Source organism: Protopterus annectens, chromosome 10.part0 (genome assembly GCF_019279795.1).
Source record: "Protopterus annectens isolate FY-2018-M chromosome 10.part0, PAN1.0, whole genome shotgun sequence".
Taxonomy (NCBI): Eukaryota; Metazoa; Chordata; order Ceratodontiformes; family Protopteridae; genus Protopterus; species Protopterus annectens.
The window spans coordinates 1030210762-1030234547 of NC_056744.1; the positions used below are offsets into that span (position 1 = coordinate 1030210762).

The window sequence follows — 23786 nt, forward strand, 5'->3', positions numbered from 1 at the left end:
CTCATTCATTTTAATAACATCAGTCTGGTTAGTGTGCATTATCAGGGGCATCAAGAAAGTCTGTCTATGGAAATATGTGTAAATACTTTTTAGTCATTGGTAATAGTACTTACTGAGTGATCAGTACCCAGACTGTGTTGGTGTTTGCCAAATTTGTAAATGAAAATCAGAATGAATTACTCATAATAAGACATAGAACATACTGAGGGAATTTTGTAAACAGAAATTTGGAACTGCAATAAACCAGCTATATTTAGAGCTGCTGTAGAATTACTTTCCAGTGATCATCACAGATATATTTCCAAGGATCTTATCTGACTTGTTTTATTTCTGTGTTTGCTATATTTCTAAAACACTTGCCAATTATACTTGATCATTTTGAACTATTGAAAATAGGATTAAATGCACAATGTTAAGAGATATTTATTTTCAAGTTATCAGTGTTCTATATATGATTATATTTGCTGCATTTACCTTCAGCTTGTCAAAAAACTAACTACATTTTTGCCTGTTTTTCAGTCAGTTACAGAAGTTCTACGTGATGAGGACTGCCCGTCCATGATTGTTCCAAGCAGACCCTGTAGGTGAAGTATTCATTTTATAGTTGGTATGGTGAGACTATAAACTGGACCTAAATGTCTTCCTCAAAAATAATTGTTTGGCTGAAAGTCCATCAATTTAAGAAGGATACATGTTTTAAAACATTTCTTAAGTGTTAAGAAACTAATAGTTTTATAAAAGGAACTGAATACTGTGCCTTTGCCACTCCTGCAATAGCAGTTTATGTTTGTAAATGCATACTTTGTCTTCATAAGTTGGTTTAACAAATAATTTACCTAGGATTGCCTGCAGATAGTGAACATTATAGCATCACCTGTAGAAGTATGACATTACAAAGATTGTGTTTAGGTCATATTTAGGAAATACTGGTTAAAGTTATATCATGCGATAGAAATAATTAGGGTAATATGACTTTCCCAATAATTATGCATGATAGTACAATATATGGGTCTGTATTAATTCATCGAAATACGTATTTGTTAAGTACTTGTTCAAGAATGGCTAAACAGCGAAATTCATTACAGCAAAGCACAGAATTTTTCCTAGCGTTTGGAACCACTTGCCCTCCAGCACTCCAGAACACACACATGGCACTAAATCAAACCCACTCACCCCCCCCCCCAACTACATATACCAACTCTGAGATCATACTATGGTGGGGAAAAGGGCAAAGGTGTGCTGATCTCCCAGTGATTCTTGCTTTGCTATAATGAATTTTGGTGTTAAACCATTGATGAATACATATTCGATGAGTACGTATTTTGATGAACTAATATAGACCGCAATATATTTGCAGTAATCTTTGCTGGCCAGTTGTTTGGTAATGTGTAACGTAAGTTTGAATTTCAGAAATCTTACCCCGGATAGTACTTTGCATTCCTTCTGTAGCTCGGTCTAAATCTAGTTCACTTGTTTCTCTGAATGATCCAGAGCAGTAGTACTCCATGTTATTTAATGCAGCATAGACTAGCAAACCCTGTCTGTAAATCTGTGTCAGACTGTAGGGGTGGTGTCATAAGAGAGTGGGCAGAGCAGGGCCTACAGGCATGCAATGTAAGCAGAGGTACTTGTTGCATGAATCTGAGATCAAGAAACCAAGTTCATAGCTGTAGTCTGGCACTTGATAAGTGAGTGAAGGAGAATCTGCACAAATGTGAGCAGAAATAGCCAGCCTTGGGTGGCTTAGTTCATTGAAGGGATACTGAACTGAGAGTGGGAGTGATTACCAGTACTAGGGATAGGTGGTGCAAAGTAAGAGAGCTTGTGTTTTCAGTGACAGTAGGATCTGGGAAATAGCTAATAAAAAGAAAGACTATAAGGGAGTTTCAGTGCTCAAAGAAGCAAAAAGGGCACAATGGAAATTATTAAGTACAATTCATTCAATGTGTAGCAGTCTTTCACTTTGTGAGAGAAATACAGCTGATATGAAAAAAAAAACTGAATGATATTATTTCACATAGAGCTGGCCGCAGGTAAAAAATAGGACTTCAAAGCTTAATTTCTTTCCCTTCTTTCTGCTGAAATTACAATGCTAACATACTCTTGCTATCAGTAGCAGTTAAACTAGGCAAAAACCTACCTGATAAACTGGATTATATTTGAAGACAGGTCTAATAATCCGCAATTCATATCAGTTTACCAGCCAGGCTGCTAAGTGCCTATCCAAGTAAATAGCTAATTTTACAGATCTTCAACTGTTACCTACAAGGCATCAGTAATATCAGTACGGAAACTTGAAAACACATTTTAGATAATAATTTATAGATGGGAGATATCAGCTACCTAGACACTGACTGTATAAACTGGCATACAGCAAATAATTATTTTGAACTGTTACTAGATTTCATATACCTAAATAATTTGGAACAAATAGTACAAACCCTTTTAGGGAGATAATTTATGAACAGAAACAGGCCATGAAGAAATCGGTTATCCTTTCTAGACTATCTGAACAGGACAACAACAAATGCTTTTGAAAATATAATAAAGAATCTGACCTAAATGATCCAAATTAAACTGTTCAGGAGCTAATAATTTTGGGACGTCATGCATAAATGTACTTGAAATATCACAAACAAAACTCTGGAGTGGAAATATAAAATTGATAATTGATATTCTTGGAAAAAGAGGTACTATACCTTTCAGGAACAGCTCAAACCATGATAAAACCAGAATACTGGGGCTCAACACTACCTTGCCAACCTTAACAGATAAGTTAAATTTAAATTATCTAATGTTGAAGACAGTAGTAAAGTCTTTAATTGTGTGGAAAAGAAGAATGCATTGCACTATCAATAATGTAGTGATTTCTCAATAAGGACATGTAACAAATGGCCAGCAGGTTATTAAGTCAACGGCTGTTATAAATTTATCATAGGATGAGAGGTACTTCACATTAGTTCAGACAACATCCCACAGACTTTTGTTTTTGTTCACAGTGGCAAGGATAAGCTAAACCATTACACAACATGTTAAAGTTGCTGGAAACCACATATGCTCCTCTACTCTGAATCCAAGCTGTTATCGTGTCAGTGCACAGAGTGGGAAGTGACATTTGATCCTAACAATTGTAGACCCGTCCATACCACCATATTTCTCAGTACAGCTATACAGCATTTTACAATAAAGCTTGTCCTGAGAAACACAGGTTACTTTTACCAACAGAAGTAGCAGAGTACAGATTTACAATGGTAAATATTTCCCAATCTCTCTGTTATAGTTTATAGTTGTTGATAGTCTTTCTTGACAGTGACATTATTGTACATGTTATATATTTTAGACATGTCAAGCCTTCAATGTTATTCCCCATGAGGGTTGTTGTTGTTGTTTGTCTTTCAGCATTTTCCCGGTAAGGGTTCGCCACAGCGGAACTCTGGTCCACTAATTATTGGCAGTAGATTTTTATGAAACGCCAAGGTGCCAGTTCGATGCCCAGCCTTCAACGAAGGCATGCCCATTTACGCACGCATGTCTTTCGAACGCTACCCAACCGCGGGGAGTACATGCAGACTCCACACAGAAGGCACTTCCAAGCCACGCCGAGAATCGAACGGAGAACCTCTTGCTGTGAGGTAACAATGCTACCGCCGTACCACTGCAGCATCTAACTTGAGCATAGTGATTGCATAATCACATATGTGACAGTGACCCACTGTACTGGGGATTGTCTTGCTTTTAGTTATTGTGTTACTTATTTGCTGCTTCTCAAACCCAAAGGAAAGAAAATATTTTCATTAGCAAAAATGCAGAATAATAATTTCACTGAACAAATTATTGCTTAACTGCCTTTGAACTGTTTTTGTCTTTCACTTCTTATGCTGTAGTACCCAAAGTAAGTACATGTCCAGTAACAAACGGACCACAAAATAACACCTAGAGGTGAGACATCTGCTTTTTTATACCCTATATAAGCTGCCCTTTCTCACAAGTTATAAGTTTTATCACATGTATATCATAAGTATCAACATTTGATTATGTTTCTCATATAGTTTTCCATTATTTGATTAGTTGCAACTTGATGTGACGTGATCATATGCCTCACCACTCTTCATCTTTCCTTAGTAATCAGTAATTTTGCCCGTATCATAAGTTAAATACTAGTAAGATCTTCCTCACTTTTAGTAAGACTTTATACTTGCTAATCTTTATAGCTTGGTCCCAGGCAACCCCCCCTCCACACACGCATTAAATATATATATATATATATATATATATATATATATATATATATATATATATATATGTCATTCCCCTTATTTTGTCTCATTTCTGTCTTTCTGTGTGCTCTTACTTTCTCTTCGGGTGTTCCCAAATTAAAACTTTCACTGTACTTGCAATGCCTTTAGTGGGAGATTGTTTACTGTTAGTCACCCACCCATTATTTGGTCTACCTCCAGTCTATTCACTTTCACTCTGCTCTGACTCACTCAACTCCCCTACCGTACCCTACCTTACCCTACCCCAGTTCCCACACATACCCTTTTATTCTAGTCAAATAATTAGACTAACCCCTCCCACTACAATGTAGACTCTCTACCAGAACACACCAAACTTGTTCCATCTTCCCTTATCTACATTCCAGGCTATGCCTAACTAATCCTTCACACTAGCTCTCATGTATCCTTCTACTGCTGAGTTGTATACCTTTCCTATACATCTGTACAGCCATATATCTCTTTTAAGTGTAACATTTTATTTATAACTAAACTCTTTCCTTTATTCCCTCTTCCATTTCTCTAAATCACTCTCCCTACCTCTTTTCACATGTATTCTGTATATTATACCCCCCACAGTTTTATAACTTCTTTTCATAATGTGCAGTCCTTTTTCCTCTTTCAGCATCAGAGCCAGTCTCATCTGACCTTTTCTCCTTTCTTCCCACACTGTTTAGCATCCCCCTATTTTTTAAATACCTTTATTGAATTATCACTTGTGACATAGGTAAATTTACATTTATACAAAAGTACTCAAACTGTATTAAATTAACATTAATAAACATTATACTTCACATATACATGCAACATTACAGAAAGTATTCAGTTCCTACTCCTTTTTTAAACAAGAAACATCTTTATTAAGCCATCGCTTACAACATAAGCTTATATTACAATCCAACTACATATATCCACACACTGATACAGTTTCTTCTTATAGTCCAGCCATACCCTCAGACATCTCTTTCTCCCTGTACCCCCTCTTCTTTCTAACTTGCTGATTATCCACCTCTACCAAACTATATGTATTTCTCCCAACCACTAATATTCCTGCCATTATGTCTGCTGAATCAGCCTACATCATTCAAATGCCCCCAATCCAGCGTACGCCGCTCTCTGCAACACAATCTCAATATCATACCAGTGCACACTCCCATTCTCCTATCGCATTAACTCTTTTTTAATATTACCTTAATGCTCATGTATATAAAAGTATCCAGACGTAAAATAAACAACTCAAAAAAAAACCTGATTTCAAAATTCAAACAAAAAAAGAATTTCATTTTCTTTACCTATTGCCATTTCTTAAATTAGCTCTCAGTGATGACATCCACCCTCAATCCTTGGACCAATATATCAAATGCAAAGCTCTGCCACATTTACCAACAAACCTCTCTTAACTACCTCCCACCCTCCCAAAAAATATGAAACACAATCAACCTGCATGCTTATAATCTAAATCTCTGGAGCATGTGTAATAAAAGTTCTTAGATTTCTTACATGGATACAGACTCACTCACCAGAAAATGTGGTCGTAACAGAAACTTAAAAAATAAAAAACAAAAAGTGGAACAAACTCTCCACAGCAAATCTCAATGCATTTCAACAAATTTCAACCAATTTTAATGTAATAAAACCACAGATTGTGCACGTTTGTCTCACAAACATGGACTTCATCAGAGAAACAGTCTGCCATTAAAAAAAAAACATTTAAATACATCCAATCAAATTTGAATTAGAAGAATAAATTATGATGTCAACAACTACCAAGTGCAATTTCTTAAAAGAGCGAGTCCTGAAACATCTAGTTGTTACATAGACTAAATAATGAAATACAGCTAAATCAATCACATGCACTCTTGTACACTGAAAAATGTATTAAAATTGAAGTAAAAAGAATCACACTAAAGCTGCTTTCATCTTTAAAATGCTAGAAGGAGAAACTACTACATTAATGCCTGGAGCAGCAACTGCATTAAGTCAGAGTTGCCAAATTAATTCTTTGAATTTAAGTTGTGTGTCTAAGTCCCTGCTAAAGTTTGTCACAATTATCCTGTATATAATGAACAACAACAATTTTTTGTATTTTGGGCAATCGAAAGTATGTCTAAATAAGGCATTGGTGGTTTCTGCCCTTCCTCCCCTGCCCCCCAAATACTCTGTTGGAACATGCTTCCTCATATACATCCTTATAGACCTGTACTACATCCACACCCTCTCTCTGCCACTGAACTTTCACCATAAGTAAGCATCCACTCTGTCTCTCTCAGCTAATATCAGTTCTGTTCTAAGCTTTCTCTCTGTGTCTCTCTCACTCTCAGCTAACTAGCTCTGTTCTAACCTGCAGTATACCTTTACTTCTGCAGCATATTCATCCCTTCCAGAGCCCCCCTCCTCCCTATAGTTTGGGGGGTAGGGGCAGTGAATGGGTTTGATTTAGTGTGGTGTGTGTTCTGGAGTACTAGAGGGTGAGTGAATCCTAACTCCTCTCTCTGTCTGGTCCTCTTTCTTGCCATCCGACTTTTCATCTCTATCTCTTTTAGATTACCTCTCTCTTCGTCAGCAGCTAAGGAAATTATCTCTCAACAGATACCCGCCTACCAGCTCTAAACAGTGTTATACAACATACCACTACAATCTCCCCCTAGCTAATAAGACTTTAATTATACCCCCCTTCTGTGTAATACCATTTTCTTCTCAATACAAAACTCATTATACAACTCACAGTTGATTATGCCATTACCAACCAAATATTATAATATGCTATAAATGTCTTGTATTTATGTGAAGTTGTATTATAACTCTTTTCTGAAGTTAAATTGTTACCCCATCTTCACTGTTTCTAGTTTACTTAGTTTTTATTTTTCATTTGTTTATGGGGAAAGTCCGATAGAGGAAAAAAGCCTGTTTTCAGTGGAGGCCCAGGGAGAAAAGCTCCACTACAGTACATTTATATACAGTAACAGAAATAATATGAATTAACAACAGAGAAAATAATTAATTTTCAGAGAGAAAATCTGCATACAGTAATAGGGAAAATTTCATAGTGGAACAAAAATACTGAACAGCATGTAGGATTCTGTGATACAGTGTATTTTTGCATAAACATAACATTATCTTAACCTAATGAAAGACAAAAAAATAACATTGTTCCTAACCTAGTACAACATGACACATTAGAGTAGATAATATACAGCAGTCTGTGATCATCAGAGTATTTTACAAGAAAAACTTTACGTTCAAGAGGGTCACATGATAAGTGTAAGCTGTATGCATAGTTCCATGATCAGTAGTGTGTTTATGCAAAAACATAAAACTTAACATAGTTCTTGCCCAGTAAAAGACAAGATTTTATCAGCATTTATTTTGAAGTGTATGAGAATTGAGGGCGGGAGTAATATGAGAGAGAAAAAGAATACAGAGAGAGAGAGAAAGTAGGGAGTGGGTTAGGGGTGAGGAGGAGTAGTGTGGTAGTAATAGGTGTGGCGACAGTAAGTGTTGTAAGGTCAACCTGGCGTAGTGCAGGAGCATAACCAGTTATATGTAAGGTTTTCCCTAAGGAGTGACTTGAAATTGGGAGTATTAGTGGTGTTTCGGATGTGTTAGGGTATGGAATTCCATTTTTTGGATATCTGGTTAGAGAATAGAGATTCCCCAAAGGAATTGTTAGATTTAGTGACTTTCAGAAGGAGTTCATCAGAAGATCTAAGTATTCTAGTGTTATTGTATTCCTGCATTATGTTTTTGAGTGCAAGGCATTTATTAGGTTTATGAAATATGGAGTGGGCCACAATTAGTTGGTTCATGGATAGTAGATTAAGTAGTTTGATCCAGTTTAGTTCCTGCAGGGCAGAGAAGTGATGGGGTCTGTAAGAATGATTAGTAGCAAATCTTGCTATTTTATTGCAACATATCTCTAATTTATTTATATCAGATTTTCTGAGGTTTGTGAAAATAGGTGAAGCATATAGGAGGGTGGAGAGCAGGTTTTTCCTGGCTATGGATTGTCAGATCATGCTAGTAAGGTACGGCTTGAATGTGTAAAGTGTTCTAAGCTTTATGTGGACCTTTTTATGGATAGTGCTATGTGTTTATCAAATTTTCCGCCGTTATCTGTTGTTACCCCAAGCAGCTTGGTCTGTTCAACAGGTTCAGTTTTGGTTTTGTTGGAGGAATATATAATGAAAGAAGGAAGGAGGTTCTGTGTTTTGATATTGGAGAATAGCATTCGTTTTGTTTGTTTTGTTTTGTCAGGTTGAGCATCATCTGGTATTCTGAGAGATAGTTTTCTATGTCTAAGAAGGATTTCTGGGTTCTTTCTAGGAGTTTTGGTAGGGTTTCAGCTGAGCAAGTGAGAGTAGAGTTGTCTGAGTATTACATAATGGAGGCTAGGTGGGTGGCTGTCCAAAGTTTGTTTGTAAAGATGGTAAAAAGTAGGGGGACCAAGGATTGAGCCTTGTGGCACACAAACTGAGACTGGTAGTAGGGAAGACAGATTGTTTTGCCACTTGACTGCTTGTTGGTCAATTAAATAATTATTAAAACATGATAGAGTTGTCTGGGAAAGGTTTAGGGAAGCTAGTTTGTTGAGTAATTTTTGATGTCATACTGTGCCGAATGCCTTAAACATGTCAAGAAAGATGGAGGATACATGGTGATCCTTGTTTCTGAGCTCATTTTTAGTGTTGGTGAAGCTAATTAAATCACTAATATTGTGCTTGGGTCTAAGGCTGTGTTGGGTATTGGAGAGCAAGTTATTGCTTTCTAAGTAGTCAAGGAGGTGTATATGAATACATTTTTGAGGATTTTAGCCAGTGGTGGGAGCATTGCTATTGGTCTGTAATTTGAAAAGTCTGTGGAAGGGCTGCCCATGTGCAGATGCATGATATGAGAGATTATCCAGCGCCTGGGAATATATTGTTCTGATATGGACCTATTGATAAGTGGAGAGATGGGATAAGATATGGAATCTGCTGCTAGTTTGAGAAATTTGTTTGGAAGTTGGTCAGTGGCTAGGGTTGTGGGTTTTAGTTTGAGTAGAAGTGTTTTGTTGGTGCTTGTTTGCAGTGGACCGATACAAAAATATTTGGGACAGTGTTCTGAAGCAGTTGGTATTAAAGGAGGTGTATTGTTGCAATTTTTTATGAAGGATAATATTGAATTTATGAAATGGGAATTAAATTGTGATGCTATACTCTCTTTGTTATTTTTGTTGGTCAGTTTTCGAGTAAAGGTTTGATCAGAATTAAGGAGATGATTCATGCCTGCAAAGAATTTTTTTGGATTATGTATGTCATTTTTCTGGGATGAAGTATAATAAGCTTTTTTAACAATTTTGATTTTTTTGGCATGGTTTCTGAGTTGGTGGCATGATTCGTAGGAGGTTTGTTTTTTGGTCTCTTGATATTGTGACTAGGTACTATCTATTTGTTTGAGGAGTTGCAGGGTGTCCTTAGTAAGCCACGGTGGTCTCTTTACTTTTACCTGGATCTTCCTAAGGGGTGCTTGGCTGTTTAGCATATCTATGAAAGTTTTATTGAAGTATTCAACTGCAGAATTAATTTGGAGGTGTTTTACGTGGGTCCAGCCACATTTTGTTTAAGAAAGGAATTGAACGTTTTGGGGGAAGAAATTGTTTTGTTGTGGACATGTTTTAATATAATATTTTTTGAGGGCATATCTGTTGCCTAATTAGATATGTGGGATGATGGTTGCTGGGACTATCTAGGAGGCATCCGGTGAGGTAACAGAGTGAGGGCTTATTAGTGTCCAGTCAAGAATGGAGTTCTTGTTTCTCTGAATGTCGATCTTGGTGGGGGCAAGTATTAGCTGAGAAAAAACATAGAGATTAATAAAGCTGGTAGGGTTTTCAGTTGAGCAAGTTGACCAGTCTAGGTTAAAGTCTCCCATTATAATAGTTTTCTTGGTAAAAAATGGATGTAGACCAGCTGAGTAGGTTTTCAATAGTTGAGGTCTTGTTACCTGGGGGAATGTAGTCGGTGATAATTATGATGTAATTTTTGCAGTTTAGGTAAAGATGTGAAATTAATATTTCAGAGTGTATAAGGTTTGGGAGTTCATATATTAGGCATTCCAGTTTAAGTGTATCCTTATAAATTATGGCAATTCTACCACCATGTTAATGAGTTCTATCAAGTCTTTGTAAGTTGTAGCCTGTGGTTAGGATTTCTGTATATTTTATGTGGGGTTTGAGCCATGTTTCAGTTATAACTACAATGTCTGATGTATATAGGACAAGAGCTGAGTGAAATTCATGAACTTTGTTTAGGATACTTCTTAGGTTAATGTTTAAGAATAGGAGATCCAAGTAGTTGTGAGAAATGTTTCTGATGGTGTGAGGAATTATACTGTGTGGTGTGAGGACAGTGTGTATTTGAAGTCCTGGATTGGGACAGTATAAGATAATTGGCTTTAATCAGAAATAAGCATGTTATCCTGTGTAATAGTTTGGCAAATTTATTGAGTATGTGATGTTTTGTATGCAAGTCTGTGTATCTGAGTGTAAAGAGTTCTATGTGAGAGATATTATAGAGGTGGGGTGATATAACTAGGCTTGTTAAACTAGAGTTAAGTGGAGTAATGAGCAGGTTAGTGGGACAGTAGTTGTTAGTGATGTGTTGGTTGTGACAAGAGGTTGTGTGGTAAGCTAGGAAAAGTAGAAAAAGTAGGAAATTGTGTTGAAGTAACATACATGCTGAGTATGGAATGTGATTGGTTGATTGTAGAAGAGTTCGGATAGGGTTTAATGGTTAGGGGGGTGTATTTAGAGGTTAGGTATAAATCTAGTGGTAGTGGTGGTAGGTAGGAAATGGAAATAGGGTAGGGGAATGGAGGGAGCCCTTTTCACAAGGGTGAATGGCACAGGAATAGCCACGTCAGAAGAGGGGGTTGCAAGAAACAATCAGTAAGCAGGCTTTTTATATTTTTTTCTTTTCTTTTTAATTGTTTCCAAATCTGCTACTATAGTTAAAGCAGACATAAATACTTGCATTAACTGGGCAAGTAGTTTATTCTTTAGCGTATTGGATTTAAACTTATTTCTGAGCATGTTTACAACTGGGTGAGAGACCTGTTGTTGATTTCCTTACATAGAAGGAAGATACATAATCTGGAAAAATCTCCTAGTATGACATTAATTTCAAACTTTGGGCTCTCTTTACTTTTTGTTTATTTATAGATAGCTTTAGGCACTACAGGTACAAATTCAAGTCTTTTTAGTTTTTATTGGCTACTTCTAGTGGTGCAGGCACAATTTCTAGGCTAGAACCATGCCTTACTAGTAAAAATAGAGGCTATGGTGTACTTTTGACTAGAGAGATAAGGGGAGACAAGCAGACTAGGTGCCTCTGCAGGTGTGCAGTTGATAAGCAACAAACAATTTAAGATATAGAGGTTGTTCATCACTTTACATACTTTAACCTGCAGCCTTTTAAGCAACAGGGTGTGAGGAATTGCCCATGGTCATTTGTTTCCTTGCTTGGAAGTAGAACAACTTTTGTTAGGAAGAGAAAAGGGTTCCATTGTTGAGGGGGAGATGGACTTCAAAGAGACTGGTGTACAGTTACTGAAAAAAAAAGATAATAAAGTGTAGAGGTTAGAGGTATGAGTAAGCACATAGAAGAACACATGAATTATCCTAACTAGCAGCTAGCAGTAACCAAACACTCAAATACTGAACCAAGCACCTCTGTCTTTTACAAAAAATACGATATTGATAAATGCATTCAAACAGGGCAGTTGGGGTAAACCGTAAGCCCTATATGACAGATGCTGGGTAACAGCAGTCTAAAATATGTCAGAACAAGTTTAAGGTAACAGTTGTGCACATTCACCATGTAAAAAATAAACTAAAAACTGATGCATAAACCAATTTTATGTGTGTTTAGCATGCTCAAATCACTAAAGTAGTGGGTAAAAAACAGACTTATACTTTTGCATAAATCAATTTTACATGTATTTAGCTGCTCAAAGCTCTCTCTATATATATATGTGTGTGTGTATATATATATATATATATATATATATATATATATATATATATATATATATTCACTTCAGAAGCTCGAATTTACAAAATCTCGAACTGAAAATAACCGAAACCAAAAATCGAGTTTCGTAAACTCGAACTTCTGAAGCGAAACCAAAAAAAAAAAAAAAAAAAAAAAGACAAACTTCGCTTTTGCAGGGGGGCTTTGCCCTGCACTACTTAAATATACCAACTCCAAGATCGCGCTACAGTGGGGAAATGGGAAATCTCCCATCTTGCGCTGTATGCGGAAGTGCAAAACGGGAGATTTCTCATTTCCTGTCAACACCGCAAAAAAAATAAAACATTATGTACACACAGAGCATACAAGAATCCTTGCCTCTGTGTGCACGCAATGTATTAATAGCCCACAACAAAAATATACAACAGGTACCCTCCCAGATGACCTTAGTGACCACTCTCTAATATATATTATCAGACATAAAACAAGTTTAGCTATCCCTATTTCAGTCAGAACAGTCCGTACCAAAAAACATTTTGACCACGAACTATTTCAAACTGAACTTACACAATGCAACTGGTCACCTCTTAAGTCTCTCCCTATAAATGAAGCAGTTAATTACTTCAATACCACTTTCCTGGCTATATTAGACCATCATGCCCCAATGCGCTCCATAAGAATGAAAACTAAACCAGCCAAATGGCTCTCAAATCATACTAAGAAACTAATCCTTAATAGAAACAAATCTTGGGCAAAATGGTGTACCACAAGGAATAATACTGATCACCAAACTTTTAGACAACAAAAAAACATAACAAAAAAAACTATCCTACAAGATAAAAAGAACTTTTATATTCAACTACAACAATCATCCCTTCAACAACCACAAAAGTTCTGGACTACTATTAACACACTACTATCACCAGGCAAAGTAGCCACACCTAATCCAATAGGCTCCAACCATGACTGTCCAACACAAACAGCAAATGCCTTTAATCATTTCTTTACTACCGCTATATTAAATCTAGCAAATCAACAAAAACCTGATACTTCCAAATTGCCCACTCCGAGCTCCATCCCCCCCCCTTCCATCTTGAACCTATACCCACCTCCTATATCTCCTCCTTCAAAAATTAAAACCGACTACCCCCTCAGCTGATAAATTACCAGCAGAATACCTTCAAATAGGAGCCAAAGCTATTGCCTATCCCATCTCCATATTGATTAATAGAACCATAAAAGAAGGCACTATCCCATCTATCTGGAAAATCTCACACATTATTCCTCTTCACAAAGGTGGAGACTCAACTGATTTCTCCAACTATCGGCCCATAGCTCTACTCTCTCCACTCGCTAAAATAATGGAGAAATGCATCCACAAACAATTACTAAACCACCTACTCCTCCATAATCTTCTAGATAACTGTCAACATGGTTTCCGGCCATTTCATAGTACCACCACAGCCTTGTTATCCTTTACTAACAGTATCAACAAAAATCGCAATAAAAATATTCCTTCCTCAGCATTCTTTGTAGACCTTTCCAAAGCCTTTGACATGGCCAATCATCAGCTTCTCCTCCACCTTCTGAAGTTACTCTCTCTCGACAATCCTGCTATGAACTGGTTTACATCTTACCTGGAAATCCGAAAACAAGCGGTTCTCTGGCAAAACCATCTTTCAGACCTCCTTCCCACCTCCCTAGGTGTCCCTCAGGGCTCCATTTTAGGACCACTATTGTTTTCCATTTTCATAAATGACCTTCATCTTTCTACTCCACTCTCTACCTGCATTCAATATGCAGATGACTCTACCATAATCTCTTCTGGCACATCCCAAACTGAACTTCATTCTCTCACACAAAAAGCTTTCACCACTATAGAACAATGGTTCTCTAACCATTGTCTTCTCCTTAACCCTAAAAAAACCAAACTTTTGCTCTTTACACCTTCTTACTTGTCTCCCCCTCTTCATTTCACACTCATATCCAGTAATGGTACCGTTATTTCACCAGACCCCACCAGCAAACGCCTAGGTATTACTATTGACAATCATCTAAAGTTTGACAGTCACATAAACACCACAATAAAGAATGTTAACAGAAAACTCGGATCCCTCTATAGAATTAAACCTTTCCTAACACCTGAAGCCAGGACCACAATATCTAGAACTCACCTAATCTCTACCCTATTATATGCTTCTCCCATATATACCAATCTTTCTAAAAATAACCTTAACAAACTAGCTAGATCATACAACAATATTGCCAGATTTGCTGCAAACACTCCCTACAGGACTCATCACTGCCAGAACCTAAAACAACTAGGCTGGCTTGAATTACCTCACCAATTACAATTCAACCAACTTATAATTGCCCACAAAGCCCTATACCAACCCAACAACACACCAATTCTTACTACCTTTATAAGGTCATATAACAACCTGAGGAATCTACGTTCCGCTAAAAAAATGTTGATTTACACTTCCTTATCATATAACTCAGCAGGTGACTCCATATTTTCTAACTCAGTTGGTAAAATATGGAATCAATTACCACAAGACCTTACAACCCTAACCTCTCTCCCACTATTTAAAACTAACCTAAAACATTTCCTCTCTAACCACTGGTTATGCTCTTGTACCAACCCTGACTAACTGTTATTCACTAATTTTCCTGTTTCATTTAAAACAGAATATTCTGAACTATAAACCTCTTTATGTAACTCTCTATAAACTGATCTTTCCTCTTAATTTCTAACATTATCATTCCTGAGTACCACTTTCCATGTTCGATTCTTTAACTAACTTTTTAACGGTGCTTTCTTTAAATTATGTTTTGGTATTTTTAAATTTTTACAAATCAAAATATGTAAATTGTAAATTTTTGTTAATCTGAGGATGCATCATTCTATATTAATGTTTATTTTCTAATAGTTGTACGATATATCTCTATGCTTTTTTCCAAGGATGTTTTTAATATGTTTTTAATATGTCTTTAAGATGTTTTTTTACTGGAGCTTTTCTCCTCGGGCCTCCACTGAAAATGGACATGTATCCAGTTGGATTAGCCCGGTCAACAAATGTAAAATAAAAATAAATAAATAAAATAAATTAAGGTAAGTAAGCTCTTATTTTTAAACACTACACATGTTCTATTTACTGAAATCTCGATCATATGGTCTCGACCATATGAAATTCGAGATTTCAGTAATTCGATTATGTGAAGTGTTCCCATAGATATATATATATATATATATATATATATATATATATATATATATATATATATAGAGGTATATTCTTTTATACACTATGTTTTGCCTGTCAATGTGTTTAGACCATGACAGACTTTGCATTAGTTGATGAAAAAGGAACAACAAATTCCTACAAAGGCTTTAAAACGTTTATTAACAGACTCTGCATCACCGAATGAAAAAGGAAATAGAGGAATAATTGTTAATGTAACCCCTGCTGCTTATTAGAATCATGTTAATCTCCTCTCCTAACTCCATCGTGTAATATATTTCACATGCTATGCTATGTGTGACGCCTGTGCCCTGGCTCAGCAATCAAGGAGCCTCAATCCTCACCACTAACACCAGAGAGGGCATCTCATATATGAGGAAAGGATAGCAAATACACACAGTAAAGTGCAATTTCCCTTAAGAGCACACAGAGATCATAGTCAGTCTGGGGCTGGTCGCTCCCTTGCTCTCCAGGTCCCTAATAAGACTCCCCACTGGCACAGCTATAGGGTCTAGATCTCAGCCAGCTGGGCAAGCTAAAATCTCCAGCACCCTCTCTGTCCAGCCAGTGCTTCATGTCCCTTCCTAAGTAGCTGACACACACACACACTTTGAGATAAGTTTGTACAACCACACAGACACTCCTGGGGAAGGCTGGCACAGGTTCTCCAGCTGTGCCCCTTTTACCCAGACCATATGTTAGTACCACTGGCCACCACCCAGCTAATATTTATCAGCTACTCAAAGACCCTTAAATGGGTGTCCAATTATTACTGTGCAATTTTATTATCCAATTGGTAGTATAACTAAACAGTCAAGGCTTATTTGAGTGACTTGATACAGGATCCTTATATACATGCAATGTACTCTTAGAGCTTAACTTATCTCTACACAAACCAGCCACAGTTAAAATGTTTGAAAATATTTAATAATAAATAATTAAAACCACAAGACAATACTTTCTACAACACAGTGCTAGTCAAGAGTTCAGAGATCACACAGAAATACTTAAAATAATTCAGTAGTACAGTTCTGACATCACAGAAAATCACTTAGTGTAATCTTTCTAGTTCCTAGCTATTTCTAAAAGAAAACACAAGTCTAAGATAAGTTACATATGAGCAAGACAGAGTTGGATGATCAAGACAAAAATGCTTACTAATCTCTGGTTCTCTCTGTTTAAATTGAAATTGCAGTTCTGATAAACATTACATCATTTCACACTTTCCTGGAGTTCCCGGGCTAACAGAAACTACATAATTGTTATCTTGCACCTGCAGGAAACTGTAGCCATAAAAGACATTCCATATGTAAACGCTAGTAATTATTCCTTAAGTAAAAACAATAGGCAGGATGCTTCACTCCAGACTCATCAACTCCGAATTCTAACTTCAAAGGGACAGCTATGAAATAATTTTCTTCAAAGGACAAACACAAAATGCTTGTCTTAGCTTTCTTTACAGCAAAGGGCAATGTTGCTACATTGTTTTAAGTTCAACATTTCACAGCATATTCTTTCAATTAAGAAACAAGTCTGTAGTTCAACATTCATATTTACAAATGATAGAATTATCTGCACAATTCTATCTGGCTAGGCTGGCAACCTTCACATTTCCCCCCCTGGAGAACTCAAGCTAGTTTTTCAAGTGACCCTTGAGAAACACTGCTTGAGAGGGTTAGGTCTATCTGTGTGTACCTTACCCCATTCCCTGTCTTGAGAGATTATCTGCATTGGCATTGCTACTCCCACTATGGTGCTGCACTGACATATATGCTTGCAACCCTAGGCTCCATCTTAGCAATTTGGCATTTTGCTGGCTGTCTATGTTTAACCTTATTAGGGTGTTGTGATCTGTCATAACAGTGAATTTCCTTCCATACAGATAAGGCTGAAGTTTCTGCAATGCCCACACTATGGCTAGACATTCCTTTTCCACAGCTGCATAGCATTTCTCCCCGGGTTGGAGCCTACAACTGAGATAAACCACTGGATGTTCTTCCCCCTCTGAAGAAATCTGGCTAAGTACAGCCCCCACCCAATGATTTGAAGCATCCACTTGCACAACAAATTATTTGCTGTAATCTGGACTGGATAACACAGGGGATCCTCCCAAAACTTATTTAAGCTTCTGGAATGCCTACTCACATGCTGAGATCCACACTACATTATCTGGCCTGTTCTTCCTTTGTCAGGTCTGTGAGGGGAGCAGCTATGGTACTATAACTGGGGACAAACTTTCTGTAGCACCCTGCTGTCCTTATAAATGCCCTCATCTGCTTTTTAGTAACAGGTGCAAGCCATGCCTAAATGGCTTCCACTTTGGCAGGTTCTGGACTTATCTTACCACTCCCCACTCTGTGTCCTAGGTAGGACACCTCTGCTATACCCACCTGACATTTGCTCGGCTTAATGGTCAACCCTGCCCCCTGTAGTCTGCCCAGCACCTCCCTAATATGCTGAAGGTGCTCTGGCCAGCAATGGCTGTAGATGGCAGTATCATCTAGGTAAGCAAGGGCAAACCCTCTGGTTCCTACTAGGATATGATCTACCAGCCTCTGGAAAGTTGCTGGGGCATTCTTCATCCCAAAGGACATCTTTGTGAACTCATACAAGCCAAAAGGAGTCATAAAGGCTGACTTCTCTCTAGCACTGGGAGTCAGGGGCACCTGCCAGTAACCCTTGGTAAGATCAATGGTTGTAAGATACTTAGCCCCACCCAGCTGCTCTAGGACCTCATCTGTCCTAGGCATGGGGTAAGCATCTGACTCTGTGTGACTATTTAATTTCCTGGAGTCCACACAGAACCTTGTGCTGCCATCCCTCTTTGGCACCAGCACCACTGGGGAAGCTCAGGGACTGTAGTACTCTTGAATTATCCCTAGTTCCAACACCTCCTGTACCTCCTCCCTCAGAGTCTGTTTGACTCTCTCAGGCACTCTATAAGGGGCCTGCTTAATAGGCCTTTGGGGTCCTGTATCCACATGGTGCTGCCCCAGGTGGGTGCACCCTGGATTCCCAGTAAACATGTCCCCAAATTCCTGCAACATTGCTCGGATTTTTCGCACCTGGGTAGGAGATAGCTGCTGGGACATTCCTACCCCTTCCACTGAGGTGTCAGCCTGAGCCTCACTGAGGAGATCTGTCCCCAGATTTCCCTCAGACTTCTCCTGCAATCCACTGCAAATGCTCAGCAAAAGGGCCTCCCTATCATGGTAAGGTTTCATCATGTTAACATGGTACAATTTGTGCCCCTGCCGTTTGCCTGGCAGTTCCACCATGTAGTTAACATCACTTACCTTTCTTACCACCTTGTAGGGTCCATCCCAAGCTGCTTGCAGCTTGTTGTGTCTGACAGGAATGAGAACCATTACTTGCTGCCCCACAGCATACTCTCTAGCTCGAGCATTCCTGTCATACCACATCTTTTTCTGTTGTCGGGCTTCTGCCAGGTTCTCCTGGGCCAAGCCCATGAGTTCTCTGAGCCTTGTCCTGAGGTTTAGGATGCATGACACAGCAGACTCCTGGTGAGACTCACACTCACCTTCCCACTCATCTCAAATTAAATCTAGAGGTCTCGTCACCCTATGCCCATACAGCAACTCAAAGGGTAAAAAAACCTGTGGATTCCTGGGGAACCTCTCTGTAAGCAAACAACAGACGAGGCAAATATTTGTCCCACTCCCTCTTAAACTGATCTGCAAATGCCCGGAGCATGGACTGAATGTAGAGTTTAACCACTCAACAAGACCATTAGTCTGGGGATGGTAGAGGGTGGTCTTCATGTGCTTCACCCCACAGGACTTCCACAGACAAGCCAGCAGGTCTGACATGAAATTGGCACCTCTGTCAGTCAGTATTTCTTTTGGGAAACCTACCCTGCTGAAAATCTCTAACAAAGCATTTGCATTCTTCCCTGCCTCAATGGTGGACAAAGCCACTGCCTCAGGGTATCGTGTAGCATAATCCACTACCACTAGGATATACTTTTTCTTTGTGGAAGCTGGGGTACTCAGTGGACCCACAATATCCATAGCTACCCTCTGAAATGGCTCTTCAATCACAGGCAAAGGCATCAAAGGAGCTCTTGCCATGTCTCCTGCCTTGCCTGCCTTTTGGCACTGCTCACGGGTCCTGCAGTACCCTGTTACATCTCTGGAAATTCCAGAGCAATAGAAGTTCTGCATAATATGCATCTTTGTATGTTTTATGCCCATATGACCTGCAAAGGGAATATCATGATCTATGGCTAGAAGTGCCAGATGGTAGGCTCTAGGCACTACCAACTGCTGTACTCTTTCACCTTCTAGCCCTCCCTCAGGGGCCCACTCTCTGTATAGTAACCCTTTGTCCCAGTATACAGAGCCCCCCTTTCCTTGAGAATCAGGTGCCTCCCTAGCTACCTACCTCATGCCTTTCAATGTAGGGTCTGAGAGATGAGCCTGTCTCAACTCTCTGCTTGTAACCCTTCCCAGCTCCCCTTCTGCAGGAAGTCTGGCATCCTCTGACAGTAGTGCCTCACAGTCAACCTGGGTACTACTACTCACCTCTACCTTTGTACTCACTCTGTCCAAGGGACCATCAGTACCCCTAAGCAGCTGTGGCTCACCTTCAGTCTCACTGCTACAGGGTAGTTCACTCCCTGAAGTAACCACCTCACAAGTCCTGGCTGCAAATATGCAGTCTGACTGAGTCTCCCCCAGGCTACCAGATGTACTTGCTTGTCTCCAAGCCTGACTGCGTGTAACTGCGTAAGTAGATGGTACTGCCTCATCCAAATCCTTCTCTAGTAGGACATCTGCAGGATGGTAGTTTGGTACCCCTGTTGTCTCAGGACAACCTACTGTTGGCATTTTGTCTTTCCCACTTACTGGCTCTCTCACCTTTTGTTCCCCACATTGCCTCTGTGGACATCTGTATGCCACATGGCCCCACTGGTTGCATTCAAAACATTTAACCCAAGCTCCTGGACATGTACCTGGACTAGTGGCTTCCCCTGCTACTGGCAGATTCTGTTGTGGCAGTCTGTGCTGCCCAGCATGGGTTCCTTTAGACCCATGAGCAGTACTGGGGGTCCCTTTCCTGTGCAGGGCTTCCCTGCTTGCCAGGTATAGGTCTCCCTTCTTCCCCAACTCATCTGAAGTAGCGCATTGTCTGTCAGCTAACCAGATCCTCATGTCCTCAGGCAAAGTGCTAAGGGCTTGTTCCCTCACCAAAAGTTCTGCCAGCCCTTCAAAAGCCATGACCTGACATCCACTTACCCACCTATGGAAATAAGTGCTCAGTTCAGCAAAATATTCACGCACACTTTCTTCTGCCTTGCGTCTGTGCTCTCAAAGCTTTTTCCTATACTTTTCAGGTGTTAGCTTAAACAGTTTTAAAGACATTTCTTAACAGCAGTATAATCAAAACATGCAACGCCAGACATTTTAGATAATACAGTTACAGCTTTACCATGGAGTAAGGGGGCCAGGAACCGTACTGAGAGTCTTTGGTCAACTTCATATTGTTTACATACCCTCTCAAACATATGAATGAAACTATCAACATTTTTAAATTGTGGAAGGCATTTACTGACCTTTTGTGCTTCTGGGGTGCAGTTACTTCCTTCACCATTACCTCCATGACTCTGGCAAAGAGTCAGCATCTCCTTCTCATGCTCTCTCTGCCTCTCTTTTTCCTCAGCTTATATGTGTAGCAGTTTCTCATTCTCCTCACTCTCTAGATGCCTCAGTCTCTCGGCTGCTTCTAATTCCACACGTCTGGCCTCCAACTTAAGTCTGTTTAGCTCCAGATGGATTTTTAAGTCCACTGCAGAAATGTTGAGCTGTCCATTCTCCGAGGATATTATATCTCCACTGCCAGTCTGATTTTCCTCCTGGTTGCTGTTTTCTGCTGCAGCTGTAACCAAGGCTGCAATCAGGTCTGCCTTACTCAGGTTTCCATGCACCTGTCCCCTAGCCTGGCACATCTCCGCCAGCTGGCTCCTTGTCAGCTTTCCATACTCCTCTGCTGACATGCTGCCTGCTCACCCTGACTAACTAAGCTGACAAAAGAAATAAAACAATTGTGATCTGAACTCTTGAGTGTTCACTGCATGGCCATTTTAGAGTACAAAAACACCTTCAAAGCTCACTGTACACAAGCTACAGGATTCACTCTAGCCACACCACTACAAGCCAATTAGTATTTGCCAACTAATTAATATGTGAAGTGGATATCCCACAACTGCCACCACAGTTGTGATGCCCATGTCCTGGCCCAGCAATCAAGTAGCCTCAATCCTCACCACTAACACCAGAGAGGGCGTCTCATAAATGAGGAAAGGATAACAAATACACACAGTAAAGCGCAATTTCCCTTAAAAGAGCACACAGAGATCACAGTCCATCCAGGGCTGGTTGCTCCCTTGCTCTCCAGGTCCCCAATAAGACTCCCAAGTGGCACAGCTATAGGGTCCAGATCTCAGCCAGCTGGGCAAACTTAAATCTCCAGCACCCTCTCTGTCCAACCAGTGCTTCATGTCCCTGCCCAGGTAGCTGCAACACACACACTTTGAGATAAGTTTATACAACCACACAGACACTCCCGGGGAAGGCTGGCACAGGTTCTCCAGCTGTGCCCCTTTTACCCAGACTATATGGTAGTACCACTGGCCACCACCCAACTAATATTTATTAGCTACTCAAAGATCCTTAAAAGGGTGTCCAATTATTACTCTGCAATATTATTCTCCAATTGGTAGTATAACTAAACAGTCAAGGCTTATGAGAGTGACTTGGTACAGGATCCTTATATACATGCAATGTACTCTTAGAGCTTAACTTATCTCAACACAAACTAGCCACAATTAAAAGGTTTAAAAATATTTAATAGTAAATCATTAAAACCACAAGACAATACTTTCTTTTACACAGTGCTAGTCAAGAGTTCAGAGATCACACAAAATTACTTAAAAAATTCAGTAGTACAGTTCTGACGTCACAGAAAAACACTTAGTCTAATATTTCTAGTTCCTAGCTATTTCTAAAAGAAAAACACAAATCTAAGATAACTTACATATGAGCAAGACAGTGCTGTGAGTTGGATGGTCAAGACAAAATGCTTATTCTCTGGTTCTGTCTGTTTAAATTGAAATTGCAGTTCTGATAAACATTGCATCATTTCACACTTTCCTGGAATTCCCAGGCTAATAGAAACTACATAATCGTTATCTTGCACCCATAGGAAACTACAGCCGTAGAAGACATTCCACATGTAAACTCTAGTAATTATTCCTTAAGTTAAAAGAATAGGCAGGATGCTTCACTCCAGACTCATTGGCTCTGAATTCTAACTTCAAAGGGACAGCCATGAAATAATTTTCTTCAAAGGACAAACAAGAAATGCTTGTTTTAGCTTTCTTTACAGCAGTGGGCGATGTTGCTACATTGTTTTAAGTTTAACATTTCACAGCATATTCTTTCAATTAAGAAAACAAGTCTGTAGTTCAACATTCATATTTACAAATTATAGAATTATCTGCACAATTCTATCTGGCTAGGCTGGCAACCTTCACAATATGTATCAGTCTCTGTATTTCACTGGAGCTTTTCTCCCCAGGCATCTGCTGAAAAGAGGTCAGTGGATTGACCCAGTTGGACTGTTTTGGTAACCAAATGCCAATACACAAACAAAATAATTTTATTTGTAGAGGGAGTAAATAAAATAAAATGTTATTGTTCTTAAAATGTTTTGTAATAATTTGTAGCTTTTCTCCCTGGGTTTCATCTGAAAATGGGTTTCTACCCAGTCAGACTTTCCCAGTAATCAAATGTCAATAAATAAATAAATGTTCTCCAAGATGGTCTAGACAGAATAGGTACCTGGTATAGTCATAATGATCACTCTCTTTATTCTAATACACGCAGTATGTTTTTTAATTAGATACAAGGGACATGCAGTTTGATTACAATGTTACTTGCCAAGTATACAAGACAGACAATTTAATTAAAGACCTGGGAGTAGCAGCATACAATAAGTTAAATTCTGCCCAGTGCTTATAAACGATGGCAGAAATGTTTCCCCATGCTAGGTACAAAATGGTTCATCAAGCTCTGAATTCATTGCTATCTTATTTCTTGGAATGCATAAACTCCAATGCCCTGGATCAACTTATCCACACCCCCACCAGGCACAACAATATCCTAGACCTAGTCATTACCAACATGAGTGACTGGTGTTCCACACCTGAAGTCAACTCCTCGTTGGTCCGATCCAAC

The 23786-nt window shown here is 39.0% G+C and overlaps 1 protein-coding gene across 3 annotated transcripts in view; it reads left to right on the forward strand.

The window, feature by feature from the left end:
- The window catches only part of SLC44A5 (solute carrier family 44 member 5), a 4403163-nt gene that overhangs the window by 3925396 nt on the left and 453981 nt on the right, over positions 1-23786 (forward strand). For all 3 annotated transcript variants that reach the window (XM_044085789.1, XM_044085788.1, XM_044085790.1), the window contains one exon: positions 520-580. In XM_044085789.1, the coding sequence (XP_043941724.1) occupies positions 520-580 (61 nt within the window). The remainder of the gene's footprint in view (positions 1-519; positions 581-23786) is intronic.